The 19,876-nt window shown below is 43.2% G+C and overlaps 1 protein-coding gene across 2 annotated transcripts in view; it reads left to right on the top strand.

Annotated features, from left to right (window-relative positions):
* Positions 1-19,171, top strand: part of LOC115089258 (synembryn-B-like) — a 234,028-nt gene extending 214,857 nt beyond the window's left edge. For both annotated transcript variants that reach the window (XM_029597384.1, XM_029597383.1), the window contains exon 10: positions 17,692-19,171. In XM_029597384.1, the coding sequence (XP_029453244.1) occupies positions 17,692-17,812 (121 nt within the window). In that variant the 3' untranslated portion in view covers positions 17,813-19,171. The remainder of the gene's footprint in view (positions 1-17,691) is intronic.
* The last annotated feature ends 705 nt before the right edge of the window (positions 19,172-19,876 follow it).

Here is a 19,876-nt window from a genome sequence, read left to right as displayed (position 1 = left end):
GTGGATGCTTCTGATATTGCCGTGGGAGCAGTTCTCAACCAGACCTCTAAGAACGGAGGGTTGATTCCATGTTAGTGCAGTTAGTATAGCTGTGTTTAAAAAAGGATTGGATAAGTTCTTGGAGGAGAAGTCCATTACCTGCTATTAATTGAGTTGACTTAGAAATAGCCACTGCTATTACTAGCAATGGTAACATGGAATAGACTTAGTTTTTGGTTACTTGCCATGTTCTTATGGCTTGGATTGGCCACTGTTGGAAACAGGATGCTGGGCTTGATGGACCTTTGGTCTGACCCAGTATGGCATGTTCTTATGTTCATACTTCTCCCGTAAATTCTCTGATGCGGAGAGGAACTATGGAATTGGCGACAAGGAACTGTTGGCCATCAAACTGGCCTTTGAAGAATGGAGACAATGGTTGGAGGGTGCCCAACATCCAATAACAGTTTATACAGATCACAAGAATCTGGAGTTCCTGTGTAAAGCTTAGCGCCTGAACCCCAGACAAGCCCAGTGGTCTCTGTTCTTCAGTCGCTTTAACTTCTCCTTGCACTATCGGCCAGCTACTAAAAATGTATGAGCAGATGCACTATCTCGCATCAGCGAGATAGATGAACAAGACAGTTCTCCCAAATATATTCTTGATCCTGCGATAGTCAGTATAACCAGTACCATGGTTTCACCAGGAGACAGGACAGTGGTACCTCGTCATCTTAGGAAGAGAGTATTAACATGGGCTCACGATTCCCTCACGTCCAGGCACGCCGGTAGAGCTCGAACTCTGAATCTATTAACACGATTCTACTGGTGGCCCCACATGAGACAAGATGTCAATCTTTATGTCAGTTCCTGTCCCACCTGTGCCAGACAGAAACCACTAGCGAGTCATACTTGGGGATTGCTTCAACCACTGCCTATTCAAGTGGAACCCTGGACACACCTTGCCACGGACTTTGTAGTGGATCTTCCTCCGTCCGAGGGGAAGACTGTGATCTGGGTGATGGTGGACCGTTTCTCTAAGATGGCCCACGTCATTGCCTTACTCAAATTGCCATCAGCACCAGAGTTGGCACAACTCTTTGTACTTACTTATCAAAAAAACAAGAGAACATAAGTGTTCTGCTCACCTATTTATCTATCTATCCTTGTACACTGTATCATGAATGAATCTTTTATTTCAAAATATATGTATAAAATTTCAACTATATCAAACTTTTCTTCTGTTTAGATTGACATACCTGTACCTCACTCGTACTATTAAATATCCTTTGCTTACACTATCCTACCCCACTAAATATATTGATTTATTCAAAATCAAACTACACCCCTTATTCATACAATCCCGCCCCACTTCTCCCTTCTTTCCCATCTTTTGATGTCTTCAACCAGATCTCTGTCCAGCTCTTCCTTTTGGTTTGGAGGCCTGTAAACCACTCCAATAAAAATGGATGCCCCATCTTTTTTTAGGCCTGCCCATAAAGCTTCTTCATTGCCCCATCTTCCTTGCAGCTCAGATGCTTGGATATTGTTTCTGACATAAAGAGCCACTCCTCCCCCTTTCCTATCCTCTCTGACCTTCCTTAACAAGTTATAGCCCGGTATTGCCGTATCCTAATCATGCGATTCCGTGAGCCATGTCTCTGTGACAGCAACAACATCCAAGTCTGCCTCCTCCATTAGGGTTTGCAGATCTGGGATTTTATTGCCCAAACTACAAGCATTTGTGCACATAGCTTTCCAGCTTTCATCATTCAGGTTACTGTTGTTCCTGGACTCCTTTTGTGACTTTAGTTGAGTTTTGTTATCCACTTCACCCTTTCCCTTCACAAGATTAGTGCCTCTGATGTCAGATTCATCCAGCACAATGAGCTTTTTCCTTTGGTTACTGATCTGGAACTTCTGTATGCATTGGGTTTCTTCTTCCTTTTCAGTTATCACTTCAATCTTTTTCTCAAGAACTTCTTCAGTATTTAATACAGAGAAGGCATTTTGTACTTGTTGCACTTGATACAGTGTGTGTCTCTGCATCACAGGTCTAATTCTACCAGAGCCCACTGTAATCCTGTTCTTTTTTGAGTTCCTTAATGCCCTGTGTGAGTGGGGGAGGGGGGGTAGACTTGTGTGCTGCACAGCTGTCAAGAATGGGTGTCTGTGGGTCACAGGTCTTATTCTACCTGAGCCCACTGTAAATCTCTTTTTCCTTGACTTTTGGTTTTTCTGTGGTAATGGGGAATTAATTCCTGAATAATGTAAAGTGGGTGAGACTTTCTTCATTGAAGCTAATTCAGCTTTAACTTCAGCCAACTCCTTTTTCAAGGAAGAGAGGTCTGCACAAATGGGGCAAGCCCTAAGTTTCCAGATGATTTCCCTCAGAATAAAGGCTCCACAATAGTTACATTGGATAGTCCTCATTTTGGTAAATTTATTTGATGGATAACACCTAAGGGATTACCAAATTACTAATTTATCTAGTTGCCAATTATGTATTCAGGCAGACTATATCAGAAAAACAAACCTAGGGGTGGGTGGGTAGAGGAGCAGGGTGGGAGGGAGTTAAACAGTTAACACTTGGCCAGGGCTGCTCACTGGACACTGTATCTGCTATTGATTTTGAACAGACCCTCCCGCAGATTTGGCTAACTAATTTAAGCTTTTTCCTTATCTCTCCCCAAGAGTTTGTGCTTCTGGCTGTCTCCTTCAAGTTGAAATGGCGCATTACTTTGTTGTACAAAGAGGGCACTGCACAACTATTCAAAGTTTAGTGACACAAAAGAACCATAATATGAATAGTCTCGTTAAGCCCTTACCACTGAGGATCATTTATGACCCTCAATACCCGAAGAATCAAATTAAAATCAGAGGACAATGCAGTAATTGCCACAGAAGGTGATTTAGCGACCATTTGAGGGCTAGAAGCTAAAACAAATACACGGCGCTTAGCTATTTCCAACAGATATCACGGGTGACTTTAATACCCTATACCTGTACACAGATATTGCAGAGCATCAGCTGGTGGGAGACCATTTTGTGCAGCTATTTTGCTGTGCTCCTGTTAAAGGCATTAAGGACAAATTTATCACCTTTCCTTATGATAAGCCGCATTATATCCCTGTGAACAAGCAGCGCATTGACACCATAACGTTTGAAATAAAGACAGACCAAAACCAACACATCTCATTTTGTTACAGAATGGTGATTCTTAAGCTACACCTGCAACCCCGGAAAGCTGTTTTTTTGAAAATGCTTGTGGTTAAAGACTACGGTGACCTCAGCACATACAGAAATTGTTGCTGAGCACAGGCTTTCGGGGTATTACAGGGCTCTGGTCATGTATGATGTGAGGATAGGCAGTGTGTTTTGTAGTCTCTTTAGAAAAGCAATACCGCTTTTGAAAAGGGGTTTTGAGATTGTTAAACTTCATGTGAAAAGTGCAGCAAAAAACATTGCCAGAGATGTTATGGGCCGTGTCACAACAGCTGTTCTGAAAAAAAATGAATGACATCACTGCGCAGTCAGGGTCAGGATTAGTGGTGATTAGAAGAGCTGTTAAAAGAAAGAGAACCAATCATCAGGGGCCTCCTGAATCTATTAAAAGAAAATGCTGAAATGTGCCAAATCTCAGAAGCCTAACTGCAAGTCTAAGAAGAGAAAGCTCTCCACCAGGAAGCAAGATATATTCTAAAGTACTGTGCCATTTGTACATCTGGGGTCTGAAGAATGCTTGAAATCAGAATTGGATCTGTTTCAAGTAGCCCCCACACAAACCAGCATTGGGAAAGGTATTTATGTGGAAACTCCACCATTATCTGCCTTGTCAGAAACAGCCCCTTTAGATTTTTATATAGCCGGACATGGCGAGGATTACTTGGAATTAAACAGCACATTGCTGTACCTGATCTGTAAAATTGTGAAAGAAAGTAGTGCTTGTGAGCTATCCAGGGGTCTCTGTTTTTAGCCATCTGGATGTCACTCTCAGAGCAACAACTGCTGCCCTTACAGAGCCCTCATAGAGTTGCTTCTCAATTACGGTGAAGGACCTCTCAAAACACAATTTACAAGCGGTCTGTTTTATAAAGACACAGCCGGAAACCACGAAGTGAGAGAATTGGGAACCCATAATGTCTATCTTATCGAAAGACCTTATTTTACAGCAGCTAGCAATAAGGTAGAGGAACTGGGGCATTTACATAGTGATCATAAATGGCGTGGATGTGAAAATTAAACTAACATGGACCCAAAGGCCAATTCTTTTAAAGAGCGGCAATGCCGATGTGCACTAAAACTCTTCATTTTATCTGCAGCCCTCTTTGTAAGGAAAGTGTCCCTGGGAGTGCGTTTGTGGCATGCATAAGCTCTAATGAAAGCTGATACCAAATATGACTAAAAGTCTTCAGCATGCCTACCGGAGCCCCTGTGGCTAACCAAGAAAACCTCTTTTTGGGTGGGTTTGTGGATAGTGATACTTTCAGCAGTAATTACACTAAAAACCCCTTCAGTTTTAAAAATTACGATATTAATTTTGCTGCACCGTATGTGGATGGTGAGCAAGTTCCCACAAGCCTCTCCATCTGGATTTCGAGAATGGATGCTGTGTCCAAATACGTGCAGCTGGTTCAGGCAACAGGTAAACATTATTGATTGATTTTCACGAGTTTTACAAAGGCTATACCTTACTGGCCTTTGACCAGGAGTGCACTGACCACTACTCGATTAAAACTGGTAATCTGTGGGCTGAAATCTATTTTACCAAAGCTTTGCCCCACACAGTGAATATGATTATGTATGGTGTCTTTTACTATGTAATAGAAATTAATCACAGAAGGAACATTCTTTTTGATTATTTATGCTAATGAACATCATGCAGATCTTCCGTGTTTTAAAGGAGGACCCATATGCTACAAATAATTTTTAGATGTACTGCCTGGCGACTGGCTGCATGCTTAGTAGTAAATATCCACCCCATGACCTTCCTGGAGAGCACTGGTTAACCATCTATGTGACTGAAAATGGCCTAGGCAAATTTTTTAACTCCTATGGGCAACATCCTGAAAGTTTATTCTTCCCTAACAGTATTATGAACTTTTTCAATAAACATTCTGAGGATGTTTTATACCACAATAGGCAATTGCAGCATCTGCCAATCACAGCCTGTGGTTATCACTGTGTGTTTTTCCTACATCAGCGCTGTAAAGGTTTGCCTTTTGACAATATTTTAAAATTGTATTCTGAAGAACCATTCCAAAATGACAAAATTATGTTACAATTTGTAAAAAAAAAAACTATAAACAGTGAAAATAATGTATGTCTAGATCTTTATGCTGTCTGTTTCTGTTGCGTCCGTCGGTCACAGACGGCTGCGACCGCTGTGCCTTACCTCTTTTTCTCCTCTTTCACTCTCCTTGGGCAAGATGGCTGCCTCCGGTCCTGAGGGTCTCGGCGTTTCCAAACTAGCATGGACTTCCCAGTCCAGCATGCTCACTCCCGTGGCCTCCTAGGGCACGAGCGCGCACATCTCTTACGCTCAAATACACGTCATAGCGGAAACCTCGGGGGCGGTCCCACCGCATGACGTCAGTACCTCCGGGTATAACAAGCCTCCGCTTCCGCTACCACCGTGAGTTAGCAAGGAGTTCAGTTTAGCTACTCTGACCGCTCTAAGCTGCATGCTTAGACGCCGCTATCACTCCAAGGGCTTCGCTCCTGTAGAAGCTCTAGACAACTGCTCCTTGGGGGTCTCTCGCTTCCAACTACCCTTCGGGGCCCTCACTAACTAAGACAACCGCTCCTCAGGGGGTCTTTCTCTCTCTCTACATTTCAGGATATCGGATTATCGGGTACTCGCTCCTCGAGGGCCTACCAGCCATTATATCCTGCACTACGGACCTTCGGTACCACCATTCTACCACCAGGAAGACGCCTTCATTCCGTGAGTACCTCTACGATCCGGTGCTCCAGCTCCACCCACCAGCAGTGGCGTTACTCGCACTGCGGGTTCCCGCCTATCGTGAACATCTGGGTGAGACTTCACTTCTCAGCCTGTTGAACCTACTGGCACTTGGTGGATCAGTGCTTTACCTTCCTGCTTTCACCATCTATCTACAGCAGTACAATAAAAGCCTCTATCCATACTGTGTCTGCTATCTGAGTTCAGCCTATCGCAGTGGTTCCCCACAGGGCCCCTCCCTGTGGGTGGAGTCATCTCCATTGCGACCAAGGGTCCACAATGGCACAAACACAACAGTTTCACAACCCCCAGGTGTGTGTTCCATACCAAGAATGTTATGTTAATCCTAAATAAAAGCCCTAAATCCTAAATAAAAGCCCTCTCTCTTGAGGGTTTTTGAAAAATGAACCAAATGTCCATAGTCTTTTTTTTTTTTTAAGTATTTTTTATTGAAAAGATATCATTACACATTCAGCCATTTGTATGTGTCAAGCAGTTTACGCTCTTTATGGGGAAGGAGATCTTTGCGCTTTCCATTCTTTGTGGACATTTCAGCAGTTGTCGCAGAAGGATTTTCCTTGAGTCGTGCCAGCAGATCCCTGTTGGATGGGTTACCCATGACGGTGGAGGACGTGTTTAGTTCTGCCAGGGTTTGCATGAACTCTCCCTAACCTTCGGGTATCCTCTGCTGTGAAAGAGCTTGGGTCTGTGCAGCACCACAGGTGTAATAGGTTAGAGCCACAGAAGTCCCTTATTCTTTGGCAGTTTATTGAGCAGTACTTCTGCATTTTTTTCTATAGCACCATGCTGATGCTGTTTAACACTTCCTGCAGGATGGGATCTCGGGGGCTGTGTCATTCTGCACCGCTAGAAACAGATTTATTTTTTCTTTTTCCATTTCTCCATGTCTGTTAAGCACCACATTGTGCTTCTGAATAACACTTGGCCTTTTCATATTTGGACATACCAGAACTTTGAAGTATATCTTTAATTTCTTCATCTAGTCTTTGAACCGTGGTGGTTCTAATATTTTCCTCTAGAACTGAAGGACTTCTTTAACCATCGAGTTGCTGACTTGGCACTGAATACATTTTTTCTGTGTATTGCATTAGTTCTTAGCTCAAAAGGCCTGTGATGAGCGGCAATGCAAAACTTAGCAGGGGCTCGATAAACCCCCCCCCCCCAACTGTTTCAGCAGCTTCTTTTTCTTTTCGAGCGGCTCCCTTTTATCGCTCAGAATCCTTATGACTTGACGTTTCCTTTTCAAGACCTTTATCTGCTGCTGTGATAAAGGAATATTACCTTTCACAGTATTTAGCGCAATCTCCGCTATGGCCCCCACTAAATCATTAGAAGCTGTGTTTAGGAGGCTTGAACTAAAAGTTTTAAAAGGCTCAGGACACACAAAACAAATATGAGGGGAAGGAATACATATTCACTTCTTTTTATGGGGGGCATGTGTTTTTTCACACTATACCGTGGTCCAGTCTGGTGGAAAGATGTTTGTCCTCTGTCTGTAACCCTCCAGAGTCATAGCATTTAAATCCACGATGAGATATCTGTACAGTTTTCTGGTGGTATCCTCAAAAGCTTCTAAAAAGAAGCGTGATTTACTGGGGTACATCTGACTGGCTAAAACAGCAATTTGTAGCTTATCTCTAGGATATATTTGGTATTTAAAACTACGGTTCTGCTTGTTTTGCCTTGACAGAAACATTTTGTACAATATATATATAATACTCAGATTTCTGTGATGTACGTTCTGAATAAAAGCTTTCTCAGTTTTGCCACTTTACAAGCAGAATCCATCAGATCATTTACAATAACCATGTTTACTTTATTGGTTGGAAACAATTGATCATGATTAAAAGTATCAGGCAGGGAGGTGTTCGGCAGGAGAGACCTCTCTGAGGAGAGGTAAGGCAAAAAGGGACTGAGCCTGAGGCTTTCTTACCACCTGGGAGCCTGTAACATCGTAATTGAACCGAAGCCACGCCCCCTTTGTGACGTCATCAAGCGGGGACGGAATGCTGAATAAATTCGGGGGCAGTGCGGCGCGCAGACGAAGCCGTGCGCCCCTTATCCAGATTTTTTCTTAAGTCCTTTTCTTAACCTGTATGGAGAGGAAAAGGAAAACAAAAGTTTGGACATCATCACCGGCTGTTCCTGTGGCCAGAGGACCTATGGACTCCCATGTTATGAGGACCCGAAACTCAATTCCAGATATATCATTTTCATCAGGATCCTCTGAGAGTCCCTGCCTGATGCAGCAACCTCAATTATTGAGAGAAGTGCCCAGCCCCTCAGCCCAAAGTATTTTACGAGGTTTGGTGGAAACATCAAATATTAACTCTGTACAACCCGCAGTTAATGGGGATACAGCGGAACTGGGAGAACAGGGGGATTCTGGTCTACAGGTTTTAGTACCAGAGCCCATGGACCCCCAAAATGTTACACTGGGAGATGTTTGGAGGCCAATTATCGAGTTACAGAAAACTATGTCCAGTTCTATAACCCAGAATAATAAGACATGTGCAGAGATTAAAAATGTTCTTGAATCACATAATAATCGTTTAACTCAACTAGAGGAAATTGGTAAAACAATGTTGGTACAAATAACTGCGTTACAGACTGCAAATAATTCTTTTATTAAAGATAGTTTAATAACTGAGAGGCAGTTGGAAAATCTGGAAAATGTTAATAGGGTGAGAAATTTAAGATTTTTAAACTTTCCGTTCCAATTAATTTCTGCCAATGAGTTGTTCAAAAAATATCTATTAGAAGTTTTGTCCATTACAATTGTGGATGATAAGAGTATATCCAAGATATATTCCTATCACCAGATTAAGGATTCAAGAGGGCGAGGAAGGAATGCTTCAGGTCCTGCAGGAATCTCCTGATTTAACTTCCTTTTTAGAATCATCAGTTGATGATATTCCTCAAAGAGTGACTTTATTGGTTACTTTTTATAGAGAAAGTGATAAAAATCTAATATTGCAGACATTTTTCAAGAACAAAGGACAAAGGATCCAAGTATTCCCTGATGTGTCACGTAGCACACAGCTAAGGAGGAAACAATTTTTTACTTTGAAGCCGAGAGTTTTATCTTTAGGGGCAACATTCTTTTTAAAATATTTATTTAAATTCTTTTGATATACCGATACTCAAGACTAGGGTCTTATCGTACCGGTTTACAGCGAAACAAGGGGTAACCAATTAACTAGAAAGATAAAGTTACAATGAACAGGGATTTACAGAGTGGGAGAGATGAGAGCAAAAAGAATAAGATTAACATAACAAAGTTTAACATAACAAAGTTTAACAAAAGGAACGAATGTAGCAAGCTTTGACAATGGCTTAATCTTTAGATCAAGAACTGAAGGCAAGAATGTGGGAGAAGGTGGGGGTGGATCTGTGAAAATGAAGTGCAGGACTGTGCTGTTAGTGGGGTGTACATCAAGGGAAGGCTTGAGTGAACAGCCATGTTTTTAGTTTCTTTCTGAATGAAAAAGGGCATTGTTCCTGCCGAAGTTCCGGGGGAAGAAGATTCCAATGATACGGTCCAGCCGTGGACAAGGTTCTTTTCTGGATGGAGGTGTGACTAGTGGATTTGTTAGGGGGGGCTTGGAGAGTTCCTTTGTATGCCGATCTGATCGGTCTTGTGGGAACGTGAAGTTCGAGTGGGATTTTGAGTTGTAGTGTAGATCGGTGATAGATGTTTTTGTGGATGATGGATAAGGTCTTAAACATTATTCTGTGGTTGATAGGTAACCAGTGTAAGTTTTTTAGGATTGGTGTGATGTGGTCCATGCGACGAGAGTTTGTAAGGATCCTTGTTGCTGTAGTGGTTTCGTTGAGGAGGACGGAAGGCCGAGGAGGAGCGCGTTACAGTAGTCGATCTTTGAAAACAGTATGGCTTGTAGTACTGACCGGTAGTCTTGGAAGTGAAGGAGAGGTCTTAGTTGTTTCAAGACATGAAGCTTATGGAAGCATTCCTTGGTGATGGTGTTGATGAACTTTTTTAGGTTCATTCTGGTGTCAAGTGTGGCTCCTAGATCTCTCACTTGGTTTACAAATGGTGAGAGTGGGGTGCTGGTTAGGGGGTTGTTGTCATTAGGAGAGATGAATAGAAGTTCTGTTTTGGATGTGTTAAGAACTAAATTGAGACTTGAGAGTAGACTATTGATGGAGCAGAGGCAGTTGTTCCAGAAGTGCAGGGAGTTGGAGGTGGGATCCGTGACAGGGATTAAGATCTGTACATCGTCAGCATATACGAAATGAGTTAGGTGAGGCTCTCTAGATGCTGGCATAAAGGTAACAGATAAATATTAAACAGTGTGGGGGATAGTGAGGATCCTTGGGGAACGCCATGGTTGGAGGGGATGGGTTGGGATTCTTTATCATTTATTCTCACCTTCTATTTCCTATTATTGAGGAAGGATTCGAACCATTTGAGTGCCAAGCCTGTGATGCCGATTTCCATTAGACGGTTGATGAGGATTGTATGGTTTACCGTTTCGAACGCTGCAGAGATGTCGAGAAGGGCCAGAAGGTAGGATTGGCCTTTGTCTAGGCCCATTAGGATGTTGTCCGTTAAGGATAGTAGGAGTGTTTCCGTATTTAAGTGTTTATGGAAACCTTATTGCAACGGAAAGAGAATGTTGTAGGAATCTAAGTAGTCTGTAAGTTGGTTGTTGACTAATTTTTCCATTAGTTTGACGATAAATGGAAGATTTGCTATGGGGCGAAAGTTTGCATGGTTGGCTGGATCCAGATTAGGTTTCTTTAGTAAAGGTTTTAGAGAGGCGGTTTTCAGAGAGTCTGGAACGTATCCTTGTGCAAGGGAACAGTTTATGATGTCTGCCAGTGGTTTGGTTATGGTGTTTGGGATTGTAAGGAGGAGTTTGGTGGGTATTTGATCAGATGGATGTGACGATGGCTTCATTTTCTTGATTAAAGATTCAATTTCCAGGGCAGATGTGGGTTCAAATGATTCTAGAGGTGGTTTGTGTGTGGATGGGGATGGTTTGTAGATGGGTGGAGGTTGGGTATTTGAATTAGTCAGTGGTGCCAGTAGGTTGTGGATTTTCTTCTCGAAGAATAGTGCTAATTCTGTGGATTTGTTTTGGGCTTCATCTTCTGGGATGACTGGTGGAACAGGTGTAGTGAGGGCTGATACATAAGAAAATAGTGTTTTTGGATCGTACAGGAAGCTATGTATTTTTTTGGCAAAGAAATCTCTCTTCGTGCATAATATGGTAGTCCTGTAGATGCTCATAGCGGTTTTGTAATTGGCTAGAAGGGCAGGGGTGGGATCTTTGCGCCAGCGTTGCTCTTTGTGTCGTAGGTCTTGTTTGAGCTTTTTCAGTGTTGTAGAGAACCAAGGTTTCTTGTTTGAAAGAGCTGGGTGTTACGATCCCCCCTGCTGCTGCGCTGCAGGAGGTCTCTTACCTTCCTCCAGAGGCCGCTCTGAAGCCAGGGCCTCGCCTGCGCATCATCCAGGACTTGCTCCAGGGCCTGAGAGGCCTAGCTGTGCCTGTGGCTCGCATGCCTCTGTGTTTGGACTTCCTGTTTGGCGACGCCCTTCCCTAGGGGCTGGCCCGCAGCTCTCTACCCTAGTTATAGGACCAGCGGTGGGCGGTCCTGGCAAGCTCCTCCCAGGGAGTTGCCTTCTACCTCCAGTATTTAAGGACTGTCTGTTCATTTGCACCGGGCCTTCGATCAGGCCTTACAGTTGGCTGTAACCGTGCTGATCCAGGTCTTCCATGGTTCCTTGTCCAGTGTCTTTGCCTGATGTCTGCTCCTGTGCCTGCCAGCCGTAAGGACTTCGGATGTGAGTATCCCAGCATCGGAGTTCCTGTGCGCCTGGAGTTTCCCTGCACCCTCCTTCTCAGCGTGGTCCGCGACCAGCCTTCCTGGGCTGTGTAGGGCGCGTCTGGGACAGGGTGGTCCGCGACTCAGTCCCACGGGTGGGCTGAGTAGGGCGCCCTGATGGACAGTGCAATGTTCCCGTCCAGCCTTGTCTACAGTGTCTGCTTCAGCCCTTGCCCGGATGTCTTCCTCTGCCAGCCGAGGGGGCTTCAGATGTGAGTATCCCAGCATCGGAGTTCCTGCTCGCCTGGATCTTTCCAGTGTCTCGCTTCAGCCCTTGTCCTGATGTCTCCGTCTTGCTTCAGCCTGCTTCTGCCCCGTCTGATGTCTTCTGTTTAAGGACTCTGTCTGCCCTCGCCTCTGTCCGGCCTGCTGCCCATTGCCGTTCCCTGCGGCAGGTCCGAAAGGGCCGGGAACAGTCGGAGGACCGTTCATTAGTCAACTTCCCCGTGTTGGCTACCATGGGCATGCAGGTCTGGCTGAGGGTCGGACTCCCTGCTTCTGTTCCTGCCTGCCTCGCTCACCATGCCTGCTCAGCTCACCTCCCACGGTGTGGCTTCGGGCTCCTCCTGGGGTCCTGCCGTGGCCCAAGGGCTCACCACCCGCCCGAGACGACCGCGCCCGCGCGCGCTCGTAACACTGGGTTGATTTCTTTAGAAGTCAAAGGGCAGATTTTATTTGCTACTGAGAGAGTGATGTTAAGCCATGACTTCATAGCAGTGTCGGCGTTGGTGAGGTTCAAATTGGGTAGGTCCTTGGCCAGGTTTGAGCTAAGGTCATCCATTAAACATGGTTTTCTGAACCATATTGTTGATTTGGGAATGCATGGAGTCTGTTTTCTCTTTATTCATAGTTCGGTAGAGATCAAAGAGTGATCTGACCAGGGGATGGGGGTACAGGTGGGAGGGGTATTGGGCGAGATGGGTTCATTTATGAAAATGAGGTCCAAAGTGTGGCCAGCTTTATGGGTGGGTTTATTTATAATTTGCTTGAAGCCCATGGCTTGGAAAGAGGATAGGAGGGCTTCACAGTTGGGAGTAGGAGATGGGGAGTCAATGTGTATGTTGAAATCCCCTAAGATGATGGCAGGGGCGTCCATGTTGATGTGTTTGGCAACAATTTCGATGAGCGGGGAGGGGTCAGACTCTAGAAGCCCAGGGGGGGCATATATTAGACAGATTTGTAGCATGTTCGATTTGAATATCCCAATTTCTAGTTTGTTCGTTGAGATCAAGGATTGATATGATATTCTCAATTCTTTTTTTGCAGCTAGCAGTATTCCTCCTCCTCTTTTCTTTTGTCTGGGTAAGGAGAATATGTCGTATAATTGTAGTGGCAATTGGTTAATTAAGGCAGTGTCAGTGTTTTGCAACCATGTTTCAGCGATTGCGCAGATTTTGGGTTGAGAGTCCAGGAGGTAGTCATTGAGGATATGTGATTTTTTTGTGAGGGATTGGGAGTTGAGGAGCGTTAGGGTAATTAGTGAGAGGCCCAGGAATTGAGTAAGGGTGAAGTCATGATAGGGATCAATGATCTCTTTGAGCGTTGATGATTGAGGATTTATCCCTGTAAATGCTCGGTTGTATTTCAGAAGAACAAATTCATATTTCAAGATCCCGCCTACTTGGAATCCTTTCTGGTGGATAAAGAATAATATAAATATTGAGGTATAAAAATGGCTGCATATATAAAAAAAAGTATCTCCTGATTTTGTAAGTTAATTATTTACAGTTTTCCTTGGTTATTTGCTTTTATAGAATCCTCCCATTATGGGGACTAGGAATTTTGATGTATTAGATGGAAGCTAAATATATTTCCTTTATGAATGCCTGACATGCAAAATTTTTTCTTTTTTGATTTTTCACAATGTAATTTGTTTAAAATCTCAATAAAGTATAAATTTAAAAAAAAAGTATCAGGCAATGAATCCATAAATGTAATAAAAGGATATTTACATAGCATTTCTTTATACAAAGGCTGCCAGCAACTATAGCACCACACAGTATTGTTAGGCATGTCAATCAAAACTCAACCTGCGTATTCTAATAGTTTAACAAGGAAGCTTTTGTCACTGTTTGTTGGTCCAGCTAAAATACATGAAAATGGATGCCTCCAGCGCACAACCACAACTTAAATATCCATAGGGCAGTGTGTTAAAGCCATCTTATCACCCTTTAATCGTATACAACCCTTTGTGTTTTCTTAAGTAAGCCAGTCTCTGTCGTCCAGGTCTTTTTGTTTCTTATGGTACCTGTTTGTTGTACTTGTATCTTTTTTGGACTCCTATCCACAGCCTCAGGTTTATAGTTAAAGACGAGATCTTTCAAGCTAATGAAATTGATCTTTTTACAGTTTTCTACATTTAGTGTAATCCCTTTCACTTTCTTCCCTTTCACTGTCTTTCCGCTTGACAGTTTGTAGCTGTAAGTTTTGTGATATGCTCATCTGCAGGTAGCTTGCTCATCAGCTCACCTTAATAATCCCACAAAAGGGGGTCCCTGTCACCCTCATGACTCACAAATATCACAGAATCTGTATCGTGGTATAGACAACGTTCTTGCAAACTGTCAAGCAGATTTTACAGTTCTAAACGAGCATAAGCAGTTGTAAAACAGACAATGAAGATGTTTGTATTACCTGACAACATGCTGCGTTCTTTTGAGTGCTTCCATGACATACATGCTGTTTCATCATCAATAAAGTCACATGATGAAACCCCAAATTCAGGCGAAAACAAATACTTGTAGACATTGTCAGGATTTCTCACAATACTTGTACATGTAGATTTGTTCTTTGGCCAAACTTCCCCCACAAAGAATTTATGAAAACCTTGGCATCACATTCTTTTTTTTACGCCGATGACATTCAACTACTCATCCCAATAACCTCCACTATTGAAGATGCAATCAACCTTACAGCTAAACACCTCATCTCTATCAGAAACCAACTAAACCAATTAAAGTTATGCCTCAATATGAACAAAACAGAATGCATACTTTTAAAAAGAGACAGCTCAGTTCAAATAACCACAATGCCTTGCTTACAAATTGATAAAAATATAACCACCCAAGAAAAAGATCTAGGCATCATAGTGGATAATACTTTAAAATTGTCGGCTCAGTGTGCTGCAGCAGTCAAAAAAGCAAATAGAATGTTAGGAATTATTAGGAAGGGAATGGTTAATAGAACGGAAAATGTCATAATGCCTCTGTATCGCTCCATGGTGAGACCGCACCTTGAATACTGTGTACAATTCTGGTCGCCACATCTAAAAAAAGATATAGTTGCGATGGAGAAGGTACAGAGAAAGGCAACCAAAATGATAAAGGGGATGGAACAGCTCCCCTATGAGGAAAGGCTGAAGAGGTTAGGGCTGTTCAGCTTGGAGAAGAGACGGCTGAGGGGGGATATGATAGAGGTGTTTAAGATCATGAGAGGTCTTGAACGAGTAGATGTGACTCAGTTATTTACACTTTCGAATAATAGAAGGACTAGGGGGCATTCCATGAAGTTAGCAAGTAACACATTTAAGACTAATCGGAGAAAATTCTTTTTCACTCAACACACAATAAAGCTCTGGAATTTGTTGCCAGAGAAGGTAGTTAGTGCAGTTAGTGTAGCTGGGTTCAAAAAAGGTTTGGATAAGTTCTTGGAGGAGAAGTCCATTAATGGCTATTAATCAATTATACTTAGGGAATAGCCACTGCTATTAATTGCATCAGTAGCATGGGTTCTTCTTAGTTTTTGGGTAATTGCCAGGTTCTTGTGGCCTGGTTTTTGGCCTCTGTTGGAAACAGGATGCTGGGCTTGATGGACCCTTGGTCTGTCCCAGCATGGCAATTTCTTATGTTCTTATGTTCATCTGAAGAGCTTTGTAAAAGACCTCGGTCTCTGGATAGACAATGATTTAAACTTCAAAAAATGTATTACAATGAAAACAAAAGAAGGCTTCCACAAACTTCACATACTAAAACACCTTAAACCACTTTTACACCCACAAGACTTCAGAACCGTTCTACAATCTCTCATCTTCTCAAGTCTTGATTACTGTAATTCACTTCTCATTGGCCTCCCCAGATCAACATTAAAACCACTTCAATTACTTCAAAATGCTGCGGCCAGGATTCTCACCGGCAAAAAGAAATTTGATCACATCACTCCGGTACTGATGAATCTTCACTGGTTACCGATCGAACAAAGGATCAAATACAAGTCCCTAACCATTCTGCACAACGAAATATACAAATCTGACAACAATGCCCTCAACCATATGATCCAACTTCACAAAACACCTCGCTCGACAAGAAATACCAATAAACTGAAACTAGTCATACCTTCCCTACCCTCTGCTAAACTATCCAACACCAGGAATAGAGCCTTCTCTATAGCAGGACCAAACGCATGGAACTCTTTACCAGACTACCTAGGCTCTAACATCGACAGTAAATCTTTCAAAAAAGAACTTTAAAACTTGGTTATTTAGACAAACTTTCACAGACGGTATTGGGTAATCTATTTTTCTCAAGCCCATTTCTACCTCCCCTCCCTGCTTTTTCATCTTCCCTCCCTCCCTCTTTACTTCTCTCACTTAATCTCTGTCTATTGAAGAGACTTACCTGCTATCTATTCCCTCCCTGATTCCCCTTAACTCGTCCAGCCCTCTAACAAATATCACCTTTGAAAAGTTTCTTTAACTCACTTTCGGTGTAATATCGACATCTATACTATTTCCTGATCTACCAACCTTTCACGACCATACTTGATATAACTGACTTGGATTATATATTTTATTGGCATGTTCATACATCATGACTACAGGCCAAAATGTATATAGTTGCTGGTTACAGCCTGAAATATCTCTAGTTGCTTACAAACATGTTAATTTTCATTCGAATGTGTTATATGTAATATGTTGTTTAAAATGTAAACCGGAGTGAAGGCATCATGCTATACTTCGGTATAAAAAAGAGTCAAAAATAAAAAAAAAATAAATAAATTTGGCACTTTGTGGGGTTCATGCTAACCTGGTCTGGATGTAAAATCATACATTCTTTTTTGTAAAAATCAGATATATACAGGTTTTGTTTTTCCACATCGGTATACTACTGAATGTAACCAGAAGCTTCCTGTTTTTGACAAAGATGCATTTTTATGTATTTAGAAAACAGACTGTCAGATTTACGATCAAAGTGCCATATTTCACATATTTCTGCAACCATATACCATTTTGCAATAAACAGCGTGCACCAAATCCCTATGAGGGCTCTCTCCTCATCCATGTGGGTGCACGTTTCCTGCTGCAGGTTGTTGCTTAACCGGAAGTGAACACTGATTGGCTGATATCAATTTTGAGTGACAGGGTACCCATTATAATACTGTAAACAACTCTAAGTATTGCTATATATGGTAATGCTTTGGCTACTAAAGAATTTATTTATTTTCCTAGCATGCTGTAGCTACATCATGTTCAGTTCTCTCGCCTTTAGCTGCTTCTATGGCAGCCTCAGTCCTTATGACAGCTAGTTAGCATAACCTAAGCAAGGAACTGAAGCCAGAGTTCCTGAAATCTTTGGCAGCTGCCCGAATAGCTATTATCTTGAATGCCTTTGTGGTCTCTAAATGGGTGAATCAAATCCAACATATTTATTGTTTTCATTTTATTGTGTTTGTGTTATTTATAAATTATTTTGTAATCATCTCAGGTGCTTCAAAGGAAGGTGGTTAAAAATATGCTTAAATAAATGCATAAAATTAAATAGTGAATCAGTAGGACATTTTTCATGGGGCTACACAAATTAGAACAAGGCACCTGCACAGTGGAAAGGTCCTAGTGAACTAGAAATTGTGTAGAAATACTTCTTGCTTTCTTGTTGCAGGGAGGAAGTTATTAAGCCAATGGGAATGAGAGTGGATGGCTCGATGGCTCCTTTGGAAGAAATAGCCTGCAACTCCCTGACCAATGAACCCAATGAACACAATGACTCAGACGTAGACTAAGCCATGGCCTGCATCATCACATAGGTCTGCAGGTTTCTGTAGATGCAAAAACATATCCGAAGGGAGAACAGAAAATCAAGTCCTAACTGCGGATCTCAATTCTGCCACCAAGTCTGTGTGATCCTGGCTAGTTATCTTATTTTTCTGGTGCCTAATTTACAAACCCTGCTGTACTACTTTCTCTGTGACCTTGAAAAAGGCAATTACCTCCGTACGGCTAAATTCTAATCCCAGTTCTGATACCGACTCTCAGTGTATGACCTTGGGACAAGTCACTGTACTTTATCTTGCTGTGCTTGTGCTAATCTCATTCTGTCACTGATTCTCGATCCTTAGCAAGTCCCCTTCTCTCCATGCACCTCATGTCTAATCCCCGACTCTGCCCCTATCTCTCTGTGACACTGGACAAATCCCCTTCTCTCCATGTACCTCATGTCTAATCCCCGACTCTGCCCCCATCTCTCTGTGACACTGGACAAATCCCCTTCTCTCCATGCACCTCATGTCTAATCCCCGACTCTGCCCCCATCTCTCTGTGTGACACTGGACAAATCCCCTTCTCTCCATGCACCTCATGTCTAATCCCCGACTCTGCCCCCATCTCTCTCTGTGACACTGGACAAATCCCCTTCTCTCCATGCACCTCATGTCTAATCCCCGACTCTGCCCCCATCTCTCTCTGTGACACTGGACAAATCCCCTTCTCTCCATGCTCCTCATGTCTAATCCCCGACTCTGCCCCTATCTCTCTCTGTGACACTGGACAAATCCCCTTCTCTCCATGCACCTCATGTCTAATCCCCGACTCTGCCCCTATCTCTCTCTGTGACACTGGACAAATCCCCTTCTCTCCATGCACCTCATGTCTAATCCCCGACTCTGCCCCTATCTCTCTCTGTGACACTGGACAAATCCCCTTCTCTCCATGCACCTCATGTCTAATCCCCGACTCTGCCCCTATCTCTCTCTGTGACACTGGACAAATCCCCTTCTCTCCATGCACCTCATGTCTAATCCCCGACTCTGCCCCTATCTCCCTCTGTGACACTGGACAAATCCCCTTCTCTCCATGCACCTCATGTCTAATCCCCGACTCTGCCCCTATCTCCCTCTGTGACACTGGACAAATCCCCTTCTCTCCATGCACCTCATGTCTAATCCCCGACTCTGCCCCTATCTCCCTCTGTGACACTGGACAAATCCCCTTCTCTCCATGCACCTCATGTCTAATCCCCGACTCTGCCCCTATCTCCCTCTGTGACACTGGACAAATCCCCTTCTCTCCATGCACCTCATGTCTAATCCCCGACTCTGCCCCTATCTCTCTCTGTGACACTGGACAAATCCCCTTCTCTCCATGCACCTTATGTCTAATCCCCGACTCTGCCCCTATCTCTCTCTGTGACACTGGACAAATCCCCTTCTCTCCATGCACCTCATGTCTAATCCCCGACTCTGCCCCTATCTCTCTCTGTGACACTGGACAAATCCCCTTCTCTCTATGCTCCTCATGTCTAATCCCCGACTCTGCCCCTATCTCTCTGTGTGACCTTGAGCGAGTCCCTTTGTGAGCAATTTTCAAAAGATTTTACCCAGGTATCTAAGCAGTTACCCAGGTAAAATTGCCCTCCACTGCAGATAAAATTACCCACACTGCAAAAGGATAGGGTCATAAAATCCCCAAATGTGATTTGCAGCACGGACCTTGCATCTGCTGTACCCATCATGCTGGCTGGCCCTACCATGGGGCATTTCCCCTTTCTAATATGCTTGCAGTCTGTGGGTACAACATGAGGATTTATAAAAATTGCCTCCATAATATCCTTCTGCCTCATTTACTCCAGTGTGACTGAGTGATGATAACATTATTTATCTTTGCACTGTAAAACAGTCTGACATAAGAACATGCCATACTGGGTCAGACCAAGGGTCCATCAAGCCCAGCATCCTGTTTCCAACAGAGGCCAATCCAGGTCATAAGAACCTGGCAATTACTCAAACACTAAGAAGATCCCATGCTACTGATGCAATTAATAGCAGTGGCTATTCCCTAAGTAAACTGAT

The sequence above is a fragment of the Rhinatrema bivittatum genome, chromosome 4 (genome assembly GCF_901001135.1).
Source record: "Rhinatrema bivittatum chromosome 4, aRhiBiv1.1, whole genome shotgun sequence".
Taxonomy (NCBI): Eukaryota; Metazoa; Chordata; class Amphibia; order Gymnophiona; family Rhinatrematidae; genus Rhinatrema; species Rhinatrema bivittatum.
Note: the sequence above shows the minus strand (reverse complement) of the source record. Positions and strands in the feature narration are given on the sequence as shown.